Source organism: Dermacentor silvarum, chromosome 9 (assembly GCF_013339745.2).
Source record: "Dermacentor silvarum isolate Dsil-2018 chromosome 9, BIME_Dsil_1.4, whole genome shotgun sequence".
NCBI lineage: Eukaryota > Metazoa > Arthropoda > Arachnida > Ixodida > Ixodidae > Dermacentor > Dermacentor silvarum.
Window position 1 is genome coordinate 165732753 of NC_051162.1, and position 25877 is coordinate 165758629.

General features: G+C 44.8%; 1 protein-coding gene across 1 annotated transcript in view; it reads right to left on the reverse strand.

Moving 5' to 3' along the window:
- Positions 1-1755: 1755 nt before the first annotated feature.
- The window catches only part of LOC119464625 (BTB/POZ domain-containing protein KCTD20-like), a 161806-nt gene continuing 137684 nt past the window's right edge, over positions 1756-25877 (reverse strand). The window contains 8 exon segments of the mRNA XM_049656204.1: positions 1756-3826; positions 3828-3982; positions 5884-5994; positions 7563-7662; positions 8138-8235; positions 9672-9792; positions 10512-10614; positions 14215-14520. Coding sequence (XP_049512161.1) covers positions 3554-3826; positions 3828-3982; positions 5884-5994; positions 7563-7662; positions 8138-8235; positions 9672-9792; positions 10512-10614; positions 14215-14520 — 1267 coding nt within the window. The 3' untranslated portion in view covers positions 1756-3553.

Sequence of the window (25877 nt, forward strand, 5' to 3'; positions counted from 1 at the left end):
AAATAAAGTGAAATAAGGCCGCTTTTTAGGACACTCCAAAAAATACACGTCTGCAGAACTAAAGTCAGTTTACTAGACTTCCATAATACACAGGAGTGACCGTTCTGTAAACCAGGATGTAGAGTATAATTCCGTAAGCAGAATGGAGTGACCAAAATTTAGTTTGGAATCTGGTTGCAGGTACAATCTGCTGGAGAATCTTTAACCTGGAGTTAACTTAGAAGTAAAAAAAAATCAGGAAGGCTTAATGGCTAGGCTTCGCTAAGCCTACTTCAACTTGTAAGCATTACATCTTATGTGCAATGGTACCTCACATTGGAAGCTGGTTAGGCTTTTTTAATGCATTGAGGCTCACTATTTCAAAAGGAACTTTCAACTAAAAAAAAAAAGTCAACGAAACCCTGTTAGGCTTAGCTAATGAAGTATGTGCTTATGTTTGAAAGAATGGTTCAGCAATAAATTTGCATTCTATCCACTGACATAGCTATGGCAGAGAACGGTTGCTATTGCTGCTATGATTCAAAGCACTCGTGCTGATGGGCCATTGGAAGTTTAAGAGCAACATTTCTAATGTCATCAAAGGCGTATGAAACAACAGATGAAAGTGAACCAATTAAATTACGAACACTTCGAATATCTTCATGCAGGTCAATGACAGATCACTCACCTCAGTTAGCTTTGAAGCCTTACAGTAAAGCTTTAATTAAGGGCAAACAAAGATGAAAGCAAACGAAATGGCAATGCACTGCTTTAACGGCTGCTGCGGTGCTTCCAAGAAAAGGCTTCAAGTGTCCTACATTTATTTTATACCAGTGGATTCCCCTTGTTTTTCAGAAAGCAATATTTGTAGCAAACATTTCTAATGGTGTAGGTTTGGGCGAGTAATTTATCCAGGCTTAAGGACACGGATTAAAGAGACCATGACAAGGGCTGAGCTTCTAGCCAAGTGAGAATGCTAATAAAGGAGTTTCGTGACACACTGACTGCTTTCCAACCACATCTCTTATATACTTGACAAAAATTTTCGCTGAGATACTGCACACTTGTTGGTTTCATTACATGAATAAGAATGTATCAACAAACAGCTCGGAAGAATGTTGCCAATATTTAAATTTGCTTGATGAACTTAGGCGTTCCTACTGCACTTGATCTTTATGACACTAATAACATTGGGCTACTTGAAATTAGATTTTGCTTGCTATAGTCATGAAAAAAACACACTTTGCCCAAGCCTGCATAATAGATTGACTGCCAAGTGTCAACACCAGAAAATATCTATGACATTTCACACAGTACACTAGCAACTCCAACAGCATGAATGACCTTGCAACAGCAGCTACATATGAACATTGTCGAGAAACAACCACGTTACCTGAAACAGGGAACAAGTGAAGTTCGTCAATCCTGTGCGCATCCTGGAGTGCAGAAGCACGCCTCGAACTACAATGAAGCTGCAAAAAGGACTCATCTAGCATGCACAGCATCAAATACAGTCAACCACAAAAGTTCACGGACCACGGGATCTCAGAAACCCGTTAAATTTCCGAGCAGCCTGAAACAGTAGTCAGTGAAATCAAACATCACAATGTTGTTCCCATGTACTGGTAGAGGCTGTAAATGCGAATACTAGGCTGCGTTCCGAGGCTGTGCAGGTATTCATCTTTTTGTCAGATCTGGTGTTCCGTAAAATTCTATGGTTGACTGTACATTTTCAGGGTCCATTTTCTCCTACATAGTTACCACGTAAAACAATAATTCTGGGACAACAATGCCAGTTTATTACACAGTATAAACTCGATATAACGAACACGAATATAACGAAGGCATTTTTCTGCGTATGATGCAACTTCATTATAACGAGGTTTGACTAACATTAAATAACAGTGAAGTGCTATTCCGCCAATGCCACAGAGAAATTTTCCTTACATTATTATTACCATACAATCAAGGACACTTAAGATTGTGCCTAAATAGAAATATCTAGAAAGAACTAAAGAAAGCAGGATCTCAGTGTGCTTTATGCAAATAATCAAACCTGGCATACCTTTCAGAAGCCACAAGCAAAGAAAAAATTTCTTTCGAAATATAAGACCAAACATTAAACTTGGCACAACGTTCCCCTGTGAAACCACTTACATTTAATTTGCCTTTTCACTTTTTCCGAGGCTCTAAGAATTATTTTTAAGCTGCTTTTCGTTGGCCACAGCAATTGTCGTGCTCTACCAATTTAGCAAGATGTCTAACTGAGAAAATATATCTAGCAAGATCAACGCAAATACTCACAAAAAGTGTTATAAATTGGCATGTAGGTACGCCAAGACAAGAAAGAACAATTTCTGCCTAATGTTCCAATACAAGATGCACCAACTGTCTTTATTAAATACCAGCTTACGTTGGCAAAATCATGTGTCAGAGCTTAGGACGGAAAAGAACTCTTCCTCATTCTTTGGACAAGTTTTCAAGTGCACAAAGTAACTACACCACACGTCACAACAAGGTCACCCTTGGGGTTCAATCTGTGTTACAATGAACAGAGGCACATTGGGATGAACACATGAGTTTTAAGTCCACTCAGAGGCACTGGTGCCACTTTCTCAAAAATGTGCTGCTTTCTTCTCGGTTGTTGCCAGGAATGAGAAAAATATGCCGACAGTGCGAGTAGCCATGCAAAGCACTTCAAAAGGTATAGGGCAGCTGCTCATGGTTTAAATTTTGGAGTGAAAAACAGGAACTTGGGTCGTGCGCTTTAGCTGGCCTGAGAATCACTGAAGTCAGTCCACTGCCAGGCCCGTTGCTTCATTGAGAGATTGCACCTTACCAAGGTTACGGCAAACTTCAATAAAATGTGCACACAAAGAATAAAAGACTAAAGCTTCAAAGAAATGCTTAAGCAACTTGCATTTCACCTGATGTCCAATAATTGAGGGCTAAATCATGACAACTTGGAACCACAGAAGCCAATGCAAAAGAAAAGGAGGGTGCCACAGCTGTACAAGATGTTCCACATCTTACTGTCGCTTGCACAACTTTTGGATGGTAATGCAAGATACCATGAATAAAGTACTGAAGTAAGCCTTCACATGCCAGCCACTGATGAGAATGCGCAACCACAGAGCTTTGCACTCAAATGGTCAGGCACTGGGGCACTTGGTCATCAGCTGATCCATAACACAATATTATGCCTATGTGAAGCTTCAGTGCAGGATATGCTACACGGCTTTTTCTCTCTCGTTTACGGAAGGCATTCCAGACTGCAACACTCAACTGTGCAAGTTGCCCGAGACAAGAAAATAAAATAGAAGCAGCAGCAAACAGCGTTGAACATTCTGGCTCAGCACTCACATCCTGTCTGGCAGTAAAAAATAAACACATCAGACAAAGTGCTCTAGTGCAGTGCCTTGCCGAGTCCATCAGTTGCTTAGGCATCTGCATTTGTGCTGTCTTGCGCGCGCATGAACAAAAACCCGTGTCCTGGCACTATAAAACCTGAGGCGCAACACTGCTCCACAAATGCATGTTCTTCCCGATGGGGCGAAACGGGAACGCGGTGGCACTAGGGCAGGTCGTCTGGTGGAAAGAGCACCGTCGGATAAGACTCCTTAGGCAGCAGCACCACTTCTTCCTGCGGCTGAACGGGCGGTTCCTCGGCCCCTCCGACAGCGCCGAGCTCCTGCTGAAGCACGTGCACGACCACGGGTGCATTTGCAGCCATACCGCCGACAGCACCACCCCCGCCGACAACTCCAGCAGCGATTGCCGCCTGGTGTATCGCTGCGGAATTGGCGACCGGAGGAGACCCGTCAGTGGCGGCAGCAAGATTCGTGACAGGACTTGCTCTTGACGCACTGGAAGTCGACATGCCGGCTCTTGGCCTCTTCCTTCTCCCAGGACATGCGGAGGAAGGGACGCTGCACATAGTTGTAGATCACTTCGGCGCGCCCGCCCGGCCGACGCTTCACTTTCTCCTTGTGGGTCGGGTACCCTGCACATAGATGCATTACGACCACCGTCATTACTACTACCACTTGTCCACATGAGCCCACTGATGGCCAGCTTGAAACATTTATCCAACTCCTGCTATTCTATGTAAATTGCACCAATGCTACCGCCAACTTGATCATTGCATCCAACTTTCTGCCACCCCTGAATGCATTTACATTCATTATCTCACATGTGCTTCACGCACTTGTGTGAATAAACTTATTTTTTCATTTCATCTAGAGTGTGAATTGGCTCTCTCTTCATATCTCTCACTGTTAGGTCTACCACACGTTTCAAAGGTGCTGTGAAGGTGCAGGATCGAGGGGTGTCAGTCAAATATCAAAGATGTCGTGACATATCCAACAGATTATTTTGCACTGTAGAGCTCAATATTTATCCACTCGCTTGATGATCATAACAGCAACACTGCAGACACAATCTCTCTCAAAGTCAAGCTAATGATTTAGGAATTTGTTTTTAGGAAATGATGTTTTTTCTGTGCTAATTCCTTTTTAAATTGGTAAATTTTGACTCAATTGCCACAGGCACCAAAAGGGACAATTACCTGTGAAAAAAAAAAAAGCTTTAGAAGAGCAGACATCAGGAATACTGTGGTTCCATATGTATGCCCCATATCATTGCATTATAAGAACATTTTGTGCGACAAAGACACAGTCACAGTAGACATTTATATCCAAGCGGTTGCAAGCACCTTCCATAAATGCAGTCATTTTGAGATAACAGAGTAGCTAGCGACACTGTACTAATAAAATACTATATTTGCAAGCCGCAAAAACAAAATACTCTGTATAAGACTCCACATGATAAAGCTCATTTTGATTTTTATAAGTTATTATATGAAACAAATTTAGCTGATTAGCTCTTATAGCTAGTTTTAGCTGCTGTTCTCGCTGTAGATAGCAAGAAGGCACAGTATGCAAATAAGCACTGTTTCTGCAATCCTCCTAGGTGCCACAATACTTAATACCATGCACTTCATCACCAGTGTAATTTACATACTCTAAGGTGTCATCCTCAAAATGAACATGTTGTAGTGGGCATTCATAGCTGATCCGCATTAAACGCAAGGCTAAGCTAACGGCGTCACTGTGTCACGGCTGTTGGCCTGAAATACTACTTAAATGTCGAAAGTGACTGAAAAATGGTCCTTCCCTTTTAAGCAAATAAGCAGGTTTTACACCTGTGGATTTTTGTTTAGAGATTGTTCGTACCACATGAATCCCTTTACTTAGGTGTCTTTAGTAACACGTGTCCCCACTACACATTTGCCACAGAAAACATGCTCCAGCATTTACGTAATTAAGTGATGAATCTGCTGGAACAACCAACAATGCCAACAGTAACAAGAACAAGCAACCCGCACAGACACCCAAAACTGCCATGCGACTGGCCCGCTCGAGGCACTTAGCATGTATTCATGGGCTTTTTTCACGCTCAAAAAAACAATTTTATGTAGCATGTATTGAGCACCAGAGAGCTGTATAGGGAGTTTTTCATATTGCTTTACAATTTTCTCATTGGCACTCATTGGATGGTCCAGCTACGTAGCATTTGCATATTTTTTAAGTTTGGCCCAAGTTAAGTGAAACACCCTGCATGAGCATTTTGAAAGAATAGCTTGCGCATTTCTGACAAGCATATTTTCAAAATATGCCGCGCAATTTTGCCCGTCATGCTTTTGACAGCCATTGTTTTTTCTTGCCTTGCTTTTTAATTAAACAGTAATAAAGCATAGACAAATGAACACATAGAGCCCACTCGTGAAAGCGCACACCCAGCACACAGCTAGAAATGTGGGCAAACATAAGAGCTGCACAGTGGAAATGCAACGAAATGGACAGTAAATACATTAAATGGACAGTAAATACAGTAAAAACCCACCTTCAATGCCAAGCCTAATTTTTTTAAGGCCGCGCTCCTTGAGCACCTGCTTGGCAACGTCCCGATTCTCTATGTACTTGAAAAAGCGGTACATAGCTGTGCTGTGGATAACTGAAAAGGAACAAGGGCACATGCCGAAATAAGTTCCCAGTGCATGCATATAAAAGAAAAACAAAGCTATAATTCAGATGCTGCAGCAAGTTGTTATACATCAAACGTGCAGATAAGCTGCAAGTCACTCTAGGTGCACCACCTTATATTGCAACCGATTCCAGAGACAATCTGCCCATAACAAAGACTGAAGAGAGCTACTATAAGGGGGAGGCTGATTTCAGCAGGCAACAATAGTTTATATAAACCATCATAAACTACTTCAGAAACACGGTACTACAACAGTGAAGCTTCTCTTATTGGCTAGTCTTCAAGTTAGTAGTTCAGTTTTCTTAATTGGGTTCACCAACTGATGTTGGCGGACACATCAGGTGCAGAATGTTAAGCTGCACGCAACCAGTCAATCAAATCGTGTTGCTTGTACATCCTCCAGTTTGTCAAAGCCTATTGCTCCCAGGGAAGCCCGAACTCAATCTGCCTTTCAACAATATTACATCTTGCTAAAAGCAGGAAATCACGCCAGAAATGCGCATGGTATACTTTTTGGGTGTGGGCATCTCTGGCATTTTACAGTAGTCAACGGTATACATAGTATCAGTGCAATACTAAAAGAAACATGATAGCATTAACGCAACTAAATACAAATGTATCACATCACAACATGTCCACATTAATGAATTTGAAGCTACGTACTTAGGTACGTAATGAAATTGAAAGTAAACTTTATTTTGCATTAATAACTCATTTAATAGTCAACAGCCTAATTGAAAGTAAACTTTATTTTGTATTAATAACTCATTTAATAGTCGACAGCCTCCACATAACCATTATTTTTCACACTAATGTTAGCTTTTTAACAGAGTACCCCATTTCCCCTATTCAAGTGTGCCCCTGAATCTCATGTGCACACAGCTCTTTCGGGTTCATAGTAGCAAAATAATGTGCGTTAAAATTTAACATGTAGCAAATTTTATAACAAGAAAAAAAAGTAGCATGTCTCGAGTTTAGTCCGTTAGGAAAACACAAAACAGAAGGATCTACTTAAATTGAATGGAAATTTATTCACACACACCGTTCACTGCTGTACCTGTGAGACAGTTCTTTAACACTGTTTATAGACCCCGGCACGTCCACCATGTGGTCCATTTCGTTTGATATTTGTTTCCTGAACTACTCCGCAACAACTGCAAATGGGATAGTTGCCCATTGCCTCGGTCTACTGAATAAAAAAATGCAAAGTGCCTGATTGGCGCTAACTTAACATGAAACAAAACTTCAGTTATTAGTAATGAAAGCGGCATGTTATCATCGCCAACCTGCACTCTGTCAGCTTGTGATGACAATGCCACTAGCACTGACTGTACACTCTTGCCAATGCTGTAAACAAAGTGTCCATTTCATATCTAGCTGCAACGGCCATGCTATTTTCAAACCTGTTTTCTTAGAAGTAATGTATGCATTACAATCAGGTGGCTTATAAAAGAAGAAAACAATACCTCGCACCCTTGCAAATACAGTAATTAAATTTCTCTACAAGTGGCACCAAGTGTTTCAAGGAATGTACTAACTTTGCGAGTGTTCTTCACCAGTCTGTGGTGGGTACTCTTCATCCCAGTCGACTGTATCGTCATCCAAGAGAACCACTATGTGACACTCACGGTCACCTCTCTAGAGATCGGGGGGAAAGAAAAAAAAAAAGAACATACACGTAACTCATACATATTCAGAAAAATAAAAGTCTTCACAACACAATAAAGTCAATCTTTATTGAGACGATCACAGATTTTTTTTCCTATCACTGATACAACAAATACAAGCAAACCTAGAGTAGGTTTTATAGAAAATCAGTAATGACAGAATAAAATTGCTAATGTACATCCCATATTTATGATAACTGCTGGAGTGACACAAAGGTAGACTGCCCAACTGCCTGGTTGCACATTTCCCTCTCAGTGATCACTCATCTTCCGGCAAATGGAGGAACAAGAAAATTTTATGAGTTGGTGCCATACAAGAAACAACCGTGCACATATTCTGGAATATTCAGCTTTTTTTTTAAAACATACGCCAATATACAGTATAACTTCACTGACTTGTATAGAGGGACCCAGCATAGTAAAACCAAGAAGCTCCAACTACTGACCTGAGCTGCATTGACCATTCTGCAGACAATCAGATCTTCAAGGAACTTTTCAAACTGCTGGCGAGCTCCCTCATTAGAGAGCTCATGAAGAAGGCCTCCTAGTGAAATAAGAAGCAAGAAGCAGCTGCTGACATGTGGCAAAATAAAGCAACAAGTCTTGCACTTACAACATTCAAAACAATTTGTGCCACAGTCAAAGGACCATTAGGTAAAGTTATACATGCTCATCAAGCCAACTGAAAGCAACTGCAAGTTACAATGTACACATTCATTGCATGTGTACAAACATAAATTGTTGCCAAGGCAAGTCAGTGTGCACTAAAAGATATAAAAGATTATTTCTCCCAACAACTTTTTTTTCTTATCTGAACAACTTGTGATAAAATTTTGGAATAACTTCACTTTTGCCATCCTATATAAGCCTTCACATTGGTCAAACTTTTTCTATGCATTTTGTTTGCTAAATGTTGATTTTTGAGAACATCAACAATCCTGTACTGTTTACCAGCTGTCCTATCATGTCATCATTATGCTCTTTTGATGCTCTACTTTATTGATCTCAAATTTAATGTTTTATTTGTATTTTTTAATAAAATATATTGCTTTGTACTATTCCAACCGCCTTTTCAATGTGCTTCTTTCACCTATCGCAGTACCTTTTATTTTGTATTTCCTTCGAGTATGTGTTTAATGAACGACTGCATTTGGCTCTAGAAAAAAGAAAGAAACATTTATTTGCATTATTGAACTTTGATTGTGAAGTCCATAATTTTCAATTGCTTCTGCATTACCCGCCGCGGTGGCTCAGTCAGCTAAGGCGTTGTGCTGCTGATCGCGGGATCGAATCCTGGCCGTGGCAGCCACATTTCGATGGTTGAAGAACCCCAGGTGGTCAAAATTAATCCGGAGCCCTCCACTACCGCATGCCTCATAATCAGAACTGGTTTTGGCATGTAAAACCCCAGAAAGAATTGATTCTGCATTATGTCCATTGTGTACAATGGACATAATCCAACATCAACATCAACCCAACAGACCCAACATCAACCTTGAGCTACAGGACCTTTTTCTGTACATTTAAACGGAATGTACAGTGCTCACGGATCGAAACGCGACAATTTAGGCCTGACCAATGCGCATGCTTTTGTTTTCACCGTCGGTAGTTTGCGTGACATCGGCGCAATCTCGACTTATACACTTGGATCAGAGTCTGCGTCACCTTTCGTGACCAGATTCGAAACAACAAGGCATAGTACTCTCGAGTAATTGCACAGATGCAGTGTTCCACCCAAAATTGCCTGTCGCGTTTCAATCCGTGAGCACTGTACCCCCCCCCCCTGTTACTTCATTGTTATCAATAAATTTCAAGAACTACAAATGGAAACAAGGATACTACTGCAGAACCCTTTTTGTGTTTTGACAAGGCTAGGTTATCTACCTGCTGACAATGCTCACCCATTGCATAATATGAAACCTTGGGCAATAATATATAAACAGGTAGGCTATATTGAGAGGCAGAAAACCAGGCACTCACTGAGGTTGTGGCACTTGACAGTTTGGGCATCAAATGGGATGAGAAGATAGTCACACGCCTCTCGCAGTTCAGGCACAGTAACACTTGGAGGGCAGTAGATGACCCCGGTCTTGTAGTAATCCTTCAAGAGAAAAAAATGAATCAATAAACATTTATTTGAAACAGTGACTAGACAGAAAAAAAGAAGGTGTGAGGTGCCAGTGTGACCAGCAGTTACCTGACCAAATAAATTCATTTACTATGTCTTGCTAGTCCTAGGCTTTAAATCCCTTTCAAGACACAGGTAGCCAAGACCTCTCAATACTTATGCACCGTACTTATTCACCGTACGTACTCACACAATACTTATTACCGGATATTTTCATGCCCCACAGCCTTAACAAAAATCATTAGCCTATCACATTAAGTCAGCTGCATCTCGCCCGGACAATCTCCTTCAATTATAGCATGAACTGGAGCCTTTATTTAAATAAAGAAGACTCCTGTTAACATTTCAAAAGTTTAACTCAGAGATGAAGGTATTGCTGAGAAAGGAGTTCAACAGCAGCAGGTTTCTGCCGAAAAACAACAACAAAATATCTGTTCTAAAATAGCTACAGCTTGGGCAAGATGGTACATAACAAAAATGCAATGGCATTAAAATAAGGACACCCTGTCATTTTTTTTTAGGCTCACGTGACGAAAATAAGTTTAAGAAAGGGGTAGGATATCCTAGGGAGCACCACCACCACTACTGTGTACACTATATACACATTCACTCTGCTAAAAACAATGAGATTACCGAAATCTTTATGGTCCCCCTAAACTATGAATACATAAACACAGCAGTATCGTGCTTACCAGGATGGCCCTGAAGACTGTAGCAGACAAGCCTTCGGCCACCTCGTACTCTCCCCGCTCATTGGGCCTGGTGATGTTGTTCTCCAGTGACGAGCCAAACATGCTACAAAGAACGCCATTGCAAAACTCATAATGCTTTCACAGCAAAGGCAGACCAGTCAGAACTAGGAAATGTATGACCATTTTTCTTTTTTTTAAGGTAACAAGATGAAGTTGGGAGAAGTGACAAAACTCACTGCTACATTTCAAGGAAACAAAACATTATTGTAGGCATTTCTACACTCTGAGAGCTTGTAAATGCTCTTTAAACAAATCATTGAATAACTTTCGTGATGTTATTTGAGCTACTACTGGGTACGAAGACTGCTGTGCATAAAGGAAATAAAGCTATGCGTCCGCCAGTTTTCTTTATTCATCATACCTTGCAAGCCCAGTAAAGCATACCGAGTAAGAGATCGTACATGTGCAACAAATAAAAGCATAGTAAAGGAAACACCGTATTTTCCGGTCTACAAGTCGCACATTTGTACAAGATGCATGCCCCCCCCCCATAACGGCAGTTTTTCCGATAACAAACGTATATAAAGTCGCACCGGTGGATAAGACACCCCTTTTCGTTAGGTACGTGATTGAAACAAAATTACAGTAACGTTTCACTCCGTGAAGGCGGGACACGCGCAAGCGTATGGGTGCTATATATTTCAGGCGCATTCCTGATGTCGTGGTTGCCGCGATGTTCCGTATAAAGTCCAAGGGCGCGCCATATGCTGTATGTGCGAGTGAAAGCATGCGACGGTGAGCCGAATCGCACACAAGGAAGAAAAGCAGGAAGGCAGCGCGGGAGGGAGGAGGGGGAGCGGCTTGTACTCTGGTATCTTGACAGCGATCTCCAGATGTGATGACTTAGGGGTCGGTCGACTCGGGTTAGGCATACCCCAGCTTGTGTTGCTGCTCCGTCTTTCTCGCATGGCGCTCGGGAACTCGATCACGAGAAGAACCCGGTACCTTACAGCATGCACAGAACCCGTAGCAATTGAATCAACCAGCGTGCTTCGCGTGGCCATAACATCAAATCCGATTCTGACGGCAGTTTTTCAAAAAAAAAAAATGTACCTAAGTCACACCATTCTATAAGGCGCACCGACGAAAAATTCAGAAAAAAGAAACGCGTCTTATAAACCCGAAAATACAGTAGGTGCAGATGCAAACATGTAAAGAACGGGGCCAGAATACAGATCACACAGAATACAATGGAAGCAGTGGGACAATATAAATTTTAGCTATGCAATGCACACAAGTTAGCACTAAAAAAATCTTCATGATTTGTTAGGGATGCCATTTACACTCAGCTTATACTCTGTATATAATAAAGACAAATAAATTCCTAGCCTAAAGGATGTTTCGGAATGCCAAGATTAAAATTTAAATGTAAGTAGTTACAATTCACTATGCTGATATTTTTTAAAGTGGTGTGACTCAGTGGTACGATTACAAGGCCTAAAAGCTACCTTATGCTGTTTGGGCAACACGGTTTAAGGCACATGTGTTGGAATGTGCTCGTAGTTCACCTCATTGAGGTTCATTATTTTTCTTTCTCCATGCGTTACTTCATTACCCCTTCTACTACCACTTCCAACTTTAATCTTTCCATTTACGTGTTCTCCGTTTTTCTGCTGTTCCTGTTATTGCAATCGTATCCGTCGAATTCCCGCCGTGGGCGTCGCCGTGATGTTCTGCATAAAGTCAAAGTGCGATAAGATCGCGGCCGCGCACTGTGTGCTGTAGGCGCAAGAGAGAGCCAAGAAGGAAGGCAGCTTGGCATAACGTCTTGCACGCGCAGGTAGGGGAGGAGAGGGGGAGAATGCGCACTCTCTTCTTGTGTGCTCAAAGGTGAGTGGGGAGGTGAGCGCACGGTAAAAGGGGGGGAGGCAGGTTTGCGTGCGTTTCCTTTAATACGGGGGCGGCTGCGAATGGCTGGGATAAGCACGACCACGCGTGCCCTATATTGGAGGTAATCTGTTGTGGATACAAAGGCTACGCTTGCCGAGGGCCATGGCTTCATGTGCGCTGTGTTCTCCCGGGCCTAGTTTTGTGTTGAAGCAGAGACAGCCCCAAGGGCTATTCGCTCGCTGCTAATGCGGATCTTCATCCTGCCAGTGTTGTCACAGAAAGCGCTCGCGGTCATCGAGTGAGACTTGCTCATTTTTGCCCGTGCCCGCGTGTCACCATGCCTGGTAACCTAATTAGTAGGCAAGTATTAGTAGCACTGCAATTTATACGACCAATGAAGCTATGAGCCTTGCTTCGTGTGGTTTAATACTTTGCTAACACAATCAATGCTTCGCTTTTCAGGCAAAACTACTACTTTTTCTTTTCTGGTCAACACTCCCCAATGGCATCTATCCAATTCATATGGGGTTATCAATTTGCATCTCAATCATGAAACTCCAGTATCATGAGTCTGGAGTCTGTTCTCTGCATTCTCTCTGCAGTCTGTTCTCTGGGTGACTAATCCTGCAGTGTTTCGACGCATGGACAAAATATACGAGGGTGGGGGCAGGGGAACTGAGGAGTTTGCAGCTGTGGGCTCCAAACCCCCGAAAGCTGGACGAGGGAACCCGCTTAGTCACATTTTCCTAACACTCTTTCTTTTTTTTAACTGACTGGCCTCTATCCAAAACCCAGCACTTTAGTTTGGCCCCCCAGATTTAGATTTTAGTTAACCTGCTCGAAGATCAGGTATTGAAACGTTCCACATGAGCATTCTCAGATTTCTAATTGTTTCTGCACTCCTTGAACAAAAGAAACGATGACTCCTTACATTCTACATCAAACGTGTACAGAACTACGGGAATCTATCTGCATATCTGCATTTCCTTCCCCATTCCTTAAATTATTTTTTTTTCCGGTGGAGCTGGCCTAAGAATGACCATCTCAACAACTCCATAAGCCAAGCTCTCTGAATTCCCCGACAGAGGGAGCCACGCCAGGCGTCGTCTTAGAGAACATCTAACGCTTCCATCGAACTTTTTCGTAATCCCCTTCAGATTCGATATATCCTGGTTCGATCGTAAGAGACAGAGGTCTTAATGAAGCAAGAAAAAATCAAGATGGGCGAAATCCTAGACTGCAATAGACGTAGCAAAACCTGAATAGGCAAAATTAGTGTAGCTTGCACTGGAGGCACAATGCTAAACTGACAGCAGCGCTGCTGGGCACTTAGCTAGTACCAGCTTTTGGGCTAGGCTAAGCACTACCAAGCCATCCCCAGCATTTTCAGGAATTCATTGATTATTGATTGATTACCTATTGATTGGCTATCGCAAGGTATTGGCCATGTATTTGGGCTAGGTTAAGAACTACCAAGTCATCCCCAGAATTTTCCGGAATTTATTATTGATTGATTACCGATTCGCTATTGATTGGCTATCGATGACTGACTAAACTTAAGTAGTCCCAACCATGCATAGCTAACCTAGCCAGGCTCAACTTCGCTATTTCACAGGGGTACGTGCCATTGCACTTGGGCTCTTTCTGCATTACCGCCAGGATCGGCCCACATGTCGTGTCCGCGACGGACGGACTAACGGCCGGCTCACACAGTTCCACTGTTACAACACGCTAGTTGAACATTTGTCCCCCCCCCCCCCCCCCTTCTCGTTTTGAAGGGTATGCCGACGGAAATCATCATAGCCGAGCTCACCGTCCAAGCATGGTGTCCGGCTGGAGCGCGAACACCGCGGGATCGACGACGAACCGCGTGTTGTCCACGATGAGGGTGACACGCTCGTCCGAGCCCGTGGCCAGCGAGAGCGCCGACATGGACGCGGTAGCCGCCGCAGGCAGGCAGTCGCCGTGGCCGCTCGTCGCCATCACGCCGCCCGAGGTGGAGGCCCCGAGGCACGGCACACCGCTGCTCTCCGTCGAGCTGGAACCGCTGCCCGAAGAGCTGCAGCCGTGGCCCACACTGGCCGATTGGCTGCTGGACAGCAGCTGGCCGCGTCGAGACCTAGGGCACAGAGTGTACGCGCGGCGAGTAAGTTAGTTTTTACGCGCAAGCGTAACTGGCTATACCATGTTACAGTAGTTCCGTGCAGCAGAGCCAAGGCTACGTGACCATCGAGCGCAGATACCTACGAAGCGAGATGTAGTGCCAGTGTTCGGAACCCGTTGCTTGTCTTAATGGCCTTAACAAGTGGTCTAGTAGGAACATGTTTACATGAAGGCTTCTCTGCATGTTACAGCTGCTATCTTTTAGGTGATTTTGCTTCGTTTTACAGCGAAAGCTCTACTACGCCATGTCTAGCAAGGTAATTCATCGCGTCGCGATGACATTCAGCCGCCGGAGCGCGAGCCGCCGAGCGCACATGTGGCAGAGGTATGCGCACTGCGATTCCGCACGCCCAGCGAGAACACTGCGTCCGTAACTTATAAAATAATAATAAAGGGTAATAATTTCACTTGGATTCGATCAGTCGCTAAATACGACTAACGCAGCGTTGCACCACGTCGAAAGAGATTGGTAAGGGGAACAGTCTTCGGAGATGCTCCCGCGCTGCAGCACTCGCCGCTAGCAGACGACAAGGCGCGGAATGACACATTTAAGATGTGTTCGCGTTCCTGATTGGTCGAAGAGGCCTGTACCTTCCACAGTGCTGCACGGAACTACTGACACAGAGTATAGCTAGGCGTTCTACTCCGGCTGCTGCTGCGTATGGTGCGGCCGCGCGAACCCTGTCTTGAATACGATCTGTGATGCGGACTGTGTAGGCGTCTACGCGCAACGAGGGCCGATAGCGTCGTGTGCGCTATAGCACCCATACGCTTGCGCGTCACCCACGTTCACGAAGTGAGACGTCACTGTCACTTTTTTTTTCTTTCAGCGCACAATGTACTGCAGCGCTTATACACCAGAACGGTTGTACCAGCTAAATATTGCCAATAATTTTTAAAAGTAATGGAGCGCTTTACGGCACCGACGCCCACTTGATGGGCGTTGTTCATGCTAGTCGTATTTTTTTTTTTCGTAGCGCATTATTAACTATTTCATCAGGTTCAATCTCCTTACATTCCATTACCTTCCTTAAAGGAGTCAACACAAAAGTTGAGGCCCCCCCCCCCCCCTTCGAGAAATTACCGATAATTATAACAGACGACCTCGATCTTTCGCCGTCACCCACGAAAAAAATCCCCGCAATAAAGAAAAAAAGGCCGCACGACAAAGCGTCTGCACGCCAGCGAATCAAATCGTCTCAAACGCAAGCCTCGTCGCCTAGCACGCTGCGCCTCTTACGCACGTTTGAAGCCACGGTTTCGTGTTTGATAAGAATTAACCGAAGCCATTTTATATCAGACTGAGTCCGCGATCGTTACAACGAAGCTAAAGTTCGCTTATATAACTTCTACAGCTGCTCCGGCGACATATATACGTGCTTTTACGACAAAAAACTCCGGGCGCATTCTGCGCCACCAGAGACGGACCAACGCTGGCGTGGCTCTTTAGAATAAAGTGACGTCACCTGACTTCGCACCTCACTGCTGATAAGAGCACGCCACAGCCAGAATGGCAGTTCGAACACGTGGCATAGGGTGCTATGTGGCTCAAAATTACAAACAAACGATAAAGCGCTATAATAAAAGGAAAGTTTTTACAGAGTGTTTTATTGGGATACATTATTATCACAACAAAAATTAAATTCTGGGGCTTTATAGGTGCGAAAACCACGATCTCATTATGAGGCGCGCGCTAACTGGGGGGCTCCCAATTAATTTTGGCCACACGGGGTTATTTAACGTGCTCTTGCAAATGCGGCCGCCGTGGCCGGGATTTGATCCTGCGCCCTCGGGCTTAGCAGCGCAACACCAAAGCACCACAGCGGGTTTGCCCGAAATGTACAGCGTGAAACATGCAGGGAAATTCGGCATGTGCGGAAAATGAAAGTGCCGCGCAAGGACGTGAAAATAGCGGCCGAATTTTATTGCGATAGCCATTATATGGACACTTCAAGCAGATTTCTGCCGTCGGCGTCGCCGCCGTCGGCGTGAGGTTCCGTATAAGTCCAAAGGCGATAAAATCGTCGCCACGCGCCGTATGTGCGATTGAAAGCGCGCGTGGGATGCGCGCTATCGCGGAGAGCGAACGCACGGCGGAAAGCAAACGCGACTTCCGTGGTGCGAAACGCCGTGGATGGTATGGGAGGGAGGGGGGGGGGGGGGGGCGACTGCGGCACCAAATGCAACCGGGCGCAAGGGGAACTGGCGACGCAATCTCCCACGCGAAAAGAGCACAGCGGGAAAACAGCGGGGGAGGGAGGGGGGGGGGGGGCGGCTTCTACTCTGCCAACAAATGCGTTCATGTACTTTGCGCTTGGTTCTTCATTATATGTTTGTGCCCATACAATGTTGGTGTTGTCGCGCGCGCCGTATCTTGCAAGCGATCTCCACACGGCTCTCGACCTTTGTATGCGCTGTGCATTCGGCCGCTCAGTTTCCGTTGAAGCGATACACCGCACGAACCTTCGCTCGCTGCGGCGGGCCAGCGTTTTGACAGTGGTTATCTGCGGTCATCGAGTGTGATCTATTCATGTGTGCTTGTGCGCGCTGACACCACGCTCCTTATTTCAGTTAGTAAGTGAATGTGTCCAAGTTTATGCAGCCGATAAAGCTACTATCCCTACTCCGAATAGCTCTCTACTAATTTGCTATCGCACTTGATGCTTCGCCTTTCTGGCGAAACAGCGACTTTTTTTGATGTACGCTATCGCTAATTTCGCCGCAACAAAGACGGACACATAGCGGGCTCTGTCTCACAACTGTTATTGTTATTATTATTATTACTATTATTATTATTATTATTATTATTATTATTATTATTATTATTATTTCGTCAGCTTTTCAACCCTTTTCATTCCTTCCATATGCTGACGACCTCAATCTGTTTGCGACTTTCAACAGTAACTGGTGCAGATACACAATGTGATACTCTTAAACGCTTCTAAAACTACGGTATTGAGTTATACGCGGTAAACGCACCATGTGCAATTTTCACACACCCTTCGGGATGCTCCATGGTTCAGGGTCGATGAAACGAAAGCTCCTGCATGGCGAGTACTTCGACAAAATGCTAGGCTTCTCTTCACACGCTAAATATGCGCAACAACGTATCCGTCGCGCTCTTGGTATTGTTTTCGGTACAGCGCATGCCTTCCACTCCCCTTTTGCTCCTCTCATATTGACTGTGCGCCTTCCCCTACTAGAGTATGCCTCTGTAGTTTGGGGCGGAACGTGCAAACCTAATTCTGACCTGATTGAATGCATCCTACAAACCTTACTAGGGGGAGCTATGGCGGTAGTGTTAGCTGAAAGTATGACTGCTCAGTTGGCATAGGAATGATGGGCATAGCACAAGGCTGTGTCTAGACGTCGTCCATCTGGCTTCGAACGGCTTTGTGACCTTGCAAATTGATGATTTTGAACAATACAATGCTTAGTAAATTGAATAATCAGCAACGTTTAAGCCTGTGTCTTATTGCCTTTAGAAACACAGAAATTCAGCCCGATAAAGGCAGATAAACCGTAGTAGATAAAACCACAAGAACGTCCAAAAGATTAAGTTCTAGAGTTCTACGTGCCAAAAAACACGATCTGATTATGAGGCACGGCGTAGCGGGGGACTCCGGATCAGTCTGGATCGCGTGGTGTTCTTTGACGTGCACGTAAATTTAGGTGTGCCGTTAACCGCGAAAGTTCGCGGGACGCAGCATCTTCCAAGAACCATGAATTCTCGCGAAGCGTGGTCGCACAAGCCTGGAATTAAATGTTCCAGCACGGAGTAAGCCTGGTTCAATAAATTAGTAGGGTCACGCCTTAACTTAAAAGTGCAGTATAATGCATGCATTTGCAGGGGAAGCCGCATCCCGTAAACTTTTGCGGTTGACTGCATCACGAGCGTCGTTGAATTGCGCCCCCATCGAAATGCGGCCGCGGGGTCCATACCCGCGACCTCGAGGTTAAAAACGTGCGAAGCCGCAAGCCCCCAAAGATGAGACAAATCCGTGCACCAACCACCATTCCTGCGATATCTTAATAATCGAAGCACCGGAGTTCCCTCTAGTACCCGTTAGTAGGAAAATCCACGGCCCGTCAACTGGCGCACCGGTACAGCGCGCCTCTGGGCCTCGCCGATATGTATAGGATGGCGCAATCGCGAAAGGTTTTGGGCAACGTTTAATATCTCTCGGCCATCGCATATATCCAGGCAGCGCGAACGGCGAGCTCCACAGCTCCCCGTTATAGCTTAAATCCTTGTTGGCGTGTAGTAGGGTTGCCTGCACACGGAATATCGGAGACGCGAAGCACCCACTGCATATATGATGACACAACGCAATATTCGCCGGGCTCGCGCACTAACACGTGGGCAGGAGGGGGGGCAGCCGCTGTGAGATGCTGATGCGGCCGAGTGAGAGAGAGCGACGCCGACGAGTCGGACCGTTCCACCGCGTCGGCAAAGCACGCTACGCGTCAACGGACACGAAGCTGGCGCGAGGAGTCTACGCCCCCAGGCACTAGAGCGGCCGTGCATCGTTTGCTGGCCGTTAAATACGGTGGTATCTGACTTTACGAATTACAGTTCGGTTCACGAATGGTTCGTTTGAGGAACAGCAGTGTTTGCGAAATTTTACCTCGGCTACCACGAATTCCAATCCGGCTCACGAACTTCGTATCGGGCTCAAGATTACTTGTGTGACGCTCGGATGACGTAATTTATTTACTTAAAAATAACTTATAAAAATAATATTTAAAATATAAAATATCTACTTATAATATAACTTCACGTAAAAAATTGATCTTTCAATCCAGAAGTGTAAGTCATGTATCTGATGCCCAAGTTCACGAATAAATGCTCAATTAGTAAGAATTTTTCAAGGAACACCTGTTGTCCGATTCCCACACTTGGACACCTTTGACCAGTCGCCTGCCATTTTTTTTCTTCTGGCGACCGCCATTTTTTTTCCACGGCCTGAGCCTCCCCCGCAGCAACGTCACTTAGACAGCACAAGGCGCGCACTCTCTACTTTATGACGTCATGCTACTAGGGCCGACTGCCATATAATCTAATGGGAATGCTGCCGACACCCGCCGTGGTTGCTCAGTGGTTACAGCGTTGAGCTGCTGAGCACGAGGTCGCGGGACTGAATCCCGGCCACGGGGGCCGCATTTCGATGGGGGCGAAATGAGAAAGACACCCCTGTACTTTAGATTTAGGTGCACGTTAAAGAACCCCAGGTGGTACAAATTAACCCGGAGTCCTCCACTACGGCGTGCCTCATAATCAGATGGTGGGTTTGGCACGTCATCATCATCATCATCCTATATTTATGTCCACTGCATGACGAAGGCCTCTCCCTGCGATCTCCAATTACCCCTGTCTTGCGCTAGCTGATTCCAACTTGCGCCCGAAAATTTACTAACTTCATCAGCCCACCTAGTTTTCTGCCGTCCTCGACTGCGCTTAAAACCCCATTCTTTCATTTTTTTTTTTTTTAATGCTGCCGACTAAGCCGCGGTGACTTCGGCCTCACCGCTTTCGTCACGCCAGGCTTGGCAATGTAAATTTCGGACCTAGTAGCCCGACGTCATAAAAGAGAGTGCACAGGCCTTGTGATATCCAGGTGGCGGTGATCGCAGCAGCCACAGTGGCAGACGGCGACGCGAAAATAGGAGGGCTGCTCAAGAACTTAAACTGTGAATACTTCCCTTACGTATGGGTTTGTCTGTCTCTCTCTCTCTCTCTTATATATATATATATATATATATATATATATATATCACACATGTTTTGCCTCGGTCGCCAACATCGCATCGCACCAGTTTCGCTTCTTCCACATATGCCATCACTACTTGAAGCGACGCACTAAACACAACGCATGTAAACATATACATTTACCGACGTCCTCACCACGAACGGTTACGCCTTCAAGCATCACATGCCGCCTAATGAGCGAAGTGAAAGCTCAGGCGAGAACCTTAAGGCACACTTACAAAGAGAGAGAAACCGAAGCACATTTTGGGGGACAATACAAGAGCGCGCCGGAAGAGAAAGAAACGTGTGTGCCGATCACCGGAGCACGAAAAAGCAAGCAAAATAGAAAAGAAGAAGAGATAAGTAGAATCCGACGCGGAACTAAGGAAAACCAAGCATATTTGGCAAACTCGCTCGACGTAATAGAGCAGGACGCCTGGAGGGAAACGTGCGCTTAAGTCGAAGCCAGTGCGAGCCGATCACGGACGGGCACCAACACGAACGTTATACACGACCCATAAAGAAAGCAACATAAGCGCTGCAGCCACTGACGCAAAAAGGGGACGGATAAATGGAGAAGAATATGGCACCCCAAGACGATGGACGAGCAGAAAAGAAAGAAGAAAGAAAGGGTGTTAAACGCCCTCTTTTCGCAGCTCAGCTCAAAACAACCCCCTCTCCCCTTCCTGCTTCTTACACCAAACGGGCAGCTAAGCCTAACGAGGCCGACAGCTGTTGCGTACCAGACGACGGCAGCAGCGACGCGTAAACTGCCGCCCGCCTCCGCCGACAGGCAGCGTAGCGCCCGTCACCCTCCCTTCTGTTTATGCAGCAGCCGTACCCGTCTGTCAGAGAGAGTTGTTGGCGAAGCGTATATAGTACGAGTCGCCGAGGGTGACGCGTTGTACAAACGTATTGTTCATATATACGAGCCGTATTATTCGAACGTACTGCACCTTCTACACACTCGTTCCGAATCCGAGACGAAGAAACCATCACGCAAGCCTGAACGTGCAATATAGACAATGAAATTGCGAGATACCGCCGGCTTGGCGCACGAGCCACTCGGAAGCCAAGCGAAGCCACCTTGGGCAGCTAGATAATTTGGCAAGGCGGAACGTTATGCGAATACCGTGAAATGTAACATGATGAAGTCACGTGATCTGTGCTTTACTGGATCCCGGCGAGTGATGCCCACAGCGTGGTATATAGTGCCACATCGTGGCGAAGAGCTCAACCTAGACAAACACAGAGTTAATATTGCACTAACCAGGTGTACTGTACTTTGCTGCTGGAGAAGTGGAACATCTAAAAAGGCAACCTGTTCACGATTACGCCAGTGCTAAACATTGAAACCAGCAACGAAGTAGAATATACTTGGCAAGTGTAATGTTAGCTCTACGTTTGTCTGGATGAGGTGGCGTCACCACTCCAGCCGCCCACGTTTACGCCGCCGCTCGTCCGGCAATCGGCCCAAGCCGCCCGCGTTTACCGGAATACTGGACACACTATAAAGTTATTTACTATTGCGATAGCAACTATATGGACACTCCAGGCGAATTGCGCCGTCGCCGTGATGTTCCGTATAAAGTCTAATTGCGATAACATTGTGGCCGCACACCGTATGCTGTAGGCGCGAAACACCCAACTTTTTCTGCTAACGCTTCGTGTTGCTGGCACGGACTGAGCCAGTGTAACGAAAAAGCGCACTAATTAAGTCAATCCAAGGAATAGTTACACAATTTTACCATCGAATGAACTGGACTTTGTTTTCAGAATGATGTTTAAAAGTACTGCTATAAAGCTGACTGTAAACACAAATGCCCCGAACTGAGCATAAAACAGTCCAATGTTAAGATAGGTGGTTAGCTGAGTTCTCAGAGCGGCATTGGATCCGTCATAGCCTGAACCTTCTTTCGCGCATCACATTCACCGACGTAACTGTTTCTAATATAGATTTAATAAACTCGGTAGGGCGACATGAGAGTTTCGTGTATGTTTCTATAGAAATTAACTTTCCCCAAAGCATTGTACCCAATGAAGATGTGCCTCACAGAAGGGCCGGCCAATCCAAAGACTATGGTTGTAAGAAATCACTAAGGAAATCCATAAGTGAGAATAAGTCATTCCGAAAAAAGAAAATCCGTTCAAAGCTTTATATGTTTACAGTCTCGGATCATAGTCTTATGATTCGATACAAAATGACAGCGTACTAGAAAATGCGAGGTCACAAGTTTATGGTGAAATATCGCTCCAGGTACACACATATGGTACACCGCAGGATGGAATCTTATGGGGATGCACCACTTTGCTGAGGTCACAGTAGTAAGAGAAAGTAATGAGCAAACATGCCTCTAACTAACAATGCAAAAATTACAATTAAATATGCCGCGCGGAAACTCGGTTACTGATCTTTCACTGACTGTGAAGTTCCGTAATATGTGTGGAAAGCATTAACCTAGAGAGGTTTGAATAGACACCGACCGTGTCGCGGTTTGAGCAACCAACAGCGGAACAGCCACACCAGCAACACATAGCGCGCAACGATTTCGCGTGTAAACGCGCAAGTCATTTCGCAACATTACATATATGTATATACTGTATGCAAAGTCTACGCGCGCTGCTGTAAACATGGCGGCGCCGTCTTTGGCGCCCACGGCAAGATCAAGACCCGGCGCCACGAAAAGTGGCCGGCGATTGGTATGCCACGGAGCGCCCGGCAAGATGAAAGAATCACCAAACTCTTCCGAAAGGTATCCATGACGCGGGATCGAATCCCGGCCACGGCCGCCGCATTTGGATGGATGCAAAATGCGAAAACACCCGTGTATACTTCGATTTAGGTGCACGTTAAAGAACCCCAGGTGGTCCAAGTGATTCCGGAATTTCGATGGGGGCGAAATGCGAAAACACCCGTGTACTTAGATTTAGGTGCACGTTAAAGAACCCCAGGTGGTCCAAATTTCCGGAGTCCCCCACTACGGCGTGCCTCATAATCAGAACTGGTTTTGGCACGTAAAACCCTATAATTTAATTTTAATTTTTTAATCGCCTCCACTACGGCGTACCTCATAATGAGATCGCGGTTTAAGCACATAAAACCCCATAATTTAAAGGTATACATGATTGTGTCCTCCCGAGCGTCGACGGGTAATGACACGGGTAATACGCGTATATACAACCGAGGACCTTTTTATTTATTGCATAAAAATTTGGCTGTACGTATATAACGCTGTACCTCGCTATTTCTGTTTGCTAATTAAGATATTAACAGTCCAACCTCTAAATATAACGAGACGTGCATCGATCTTATTTTCTGCTGCTTAAGCTTAATTCACCTTTCTTTTTTTTTCTCTCTCTCTTCTTTTTGGCGAGTGCTTGCGCTCTAGCTCCTGAGTACATTTGTACGTTTCAATTACGTGCAACGCTCTTCTATATACGGCAGGAGCCGTGTAGCTGAAGTACTATGGAAGTATCGAAGCACTACATTATGTCATGCAGTATTTAATTTTAAGCACTGGCCTTAAATTATCTGAAGTGAAGTAAGGGCTGCATACTGCCAATCTGTATTTATAAGGTGCCAAACGTGTTTGTCCAGGTGTGAGGTCGTTGAAAGAAACGATCGAATAGATAAACGAGCGCGATAAACCATCAACGGTAACCGTTTTTTTTTTTTTTTTTTTTCAGGGGCACAACCTATTTGCGCGAACTTTTGTTACAAAAATGTTTCACGCAGCCCTCGCCTAGCAAGCGACGCAACGCAAATTTCACACCAGCGGCGAACGAGTTCAGGAAATGGCGCGGAATAAAAATAAAGGCACGGGCGCACCTTGTTAATCGCACACAACCCCTACGTATATATTTATAATGCAGGCCGCTGCATTTCCTGCATGTCAAATTACACTAGAGCAGCCTCCCCTTTCTAGAAATTGCCTCGATTCATTTTTTCTTTCACGCACGCGCGTATAACTGGGAACTCATTATAAAGCTTGTGCCAGGTGTCTTACCGTGTGATTTGCATAAAGGCGCGCAGCGGGGCGCCATTATTGTTGATTATACTCAATCAACGAACTTTCGCGCTCATTTTTTCATGTCGTAGAGAATACCCGAGCAAACATCACGGCTCGGCGCGAGCAGTCGACAGCAACAGTGCCGTGAAAATGATCATGATGTTTATTGGCATCTCCTTTGACACGTGGTGGAGACAGATAGTCACCTAGCGTTTCGGTTTAATCAGGTTTCAGCTATTATAGTTTAATCAGGTTTTACTACTGTGCCATTAGGCTTTACCCCGGCACAGGCGCACATATATTTGAGAATCAAGTACACTGCACACTCTCGAAACGGTACCTGAATGGTCCAGGGAAATAAGTTGCGTTTATCGGGAGTTTCATTTACCGAGTTTGTTCTGTAGCTCATGAATAATAATTTTCATTTCTTTTTGAAATGTTCAAAAGTAACGAGTGCACCACACAACTCCCCAATTAAGAACATCACATCTGAAACACATTTGTTTTTATTTTATAGTTTGAAGTTTATTGTAGTCTATTTAGAGTACACTGCATTTTTACACTTTTCGCATTTCATTCATTTTGTTCATTTTGCATTAACAGGCAGAAGAAATCAGGATTGTGCAATTTCTTTTCATTTCAAAAACGAACAATTCTCACAAAATAAACATAGAAAATAGCTTTCGTCAGGTGAACGCCCATATCAACATTATAGAAATAAACGTGCGCATAAAACACAAGGAATGTAAACATGGAGCATGAAGAAAGACATGGGGCGATATGTGTACGCACAGTGTTTGCACAATGCATGCATAGCCACGTGGGGTGAACATTGCACACCTAACCGCGTAGGCATATACAAGAGTAGATTACGCGCATTTTTCGGTGAAGTTACACTGCAAAAGTAAACCTGTACAGTGTATCAGCTAATGATTTATCGTGTCTTTCGCTTAGAGGCGTCAAATCGGATGTTCAGTACTTTATAGCTTTGTTGGATTTCCTTTTCTTTTTACTCCTTTTTTCACCCCAGTTTGATAAATTTTATCGTTTTACTGACGCATTTTCTTTTCTCACCCAGGGCATCTGGTGCACGGCATTACGCGAATTTATTATCGATTGTTTCGGTAGAACGTGTAATATTGTTATGTTGCGTCTTAATCCTGCCTTGTTCGTAAAACCTCTGTACGGCTACCGTCATGCCTTCTATAGTTACAGGGGGCTAAGGAACTTTCCAAGTCGTTTCTGCGGCTTTTCTCCTTAGCCTCCTCCATTTTTAGGGGAATAAGTAACTGAAATTAAGTTGAAAAATGCACCTCGTAAGAAGGAAACATGAAAGGAGAGGAAAATGAAGACGAGCCCAAGTTAGTCGGCGACTGGGCGAAGAAGAATGCATTCTCAGTACAATGGGCCGTATTTTAAAGGCGTTTTCGAAAGAAAATTAAAGCACACATTTATGCAAATCTCACACTATCCCCTAGCGTAGTCGACACCGATAGGGAGGTATTTCTACAGGAGTTACAACGAGCGCTACGCCAGGTGTACCTGCGAAACATT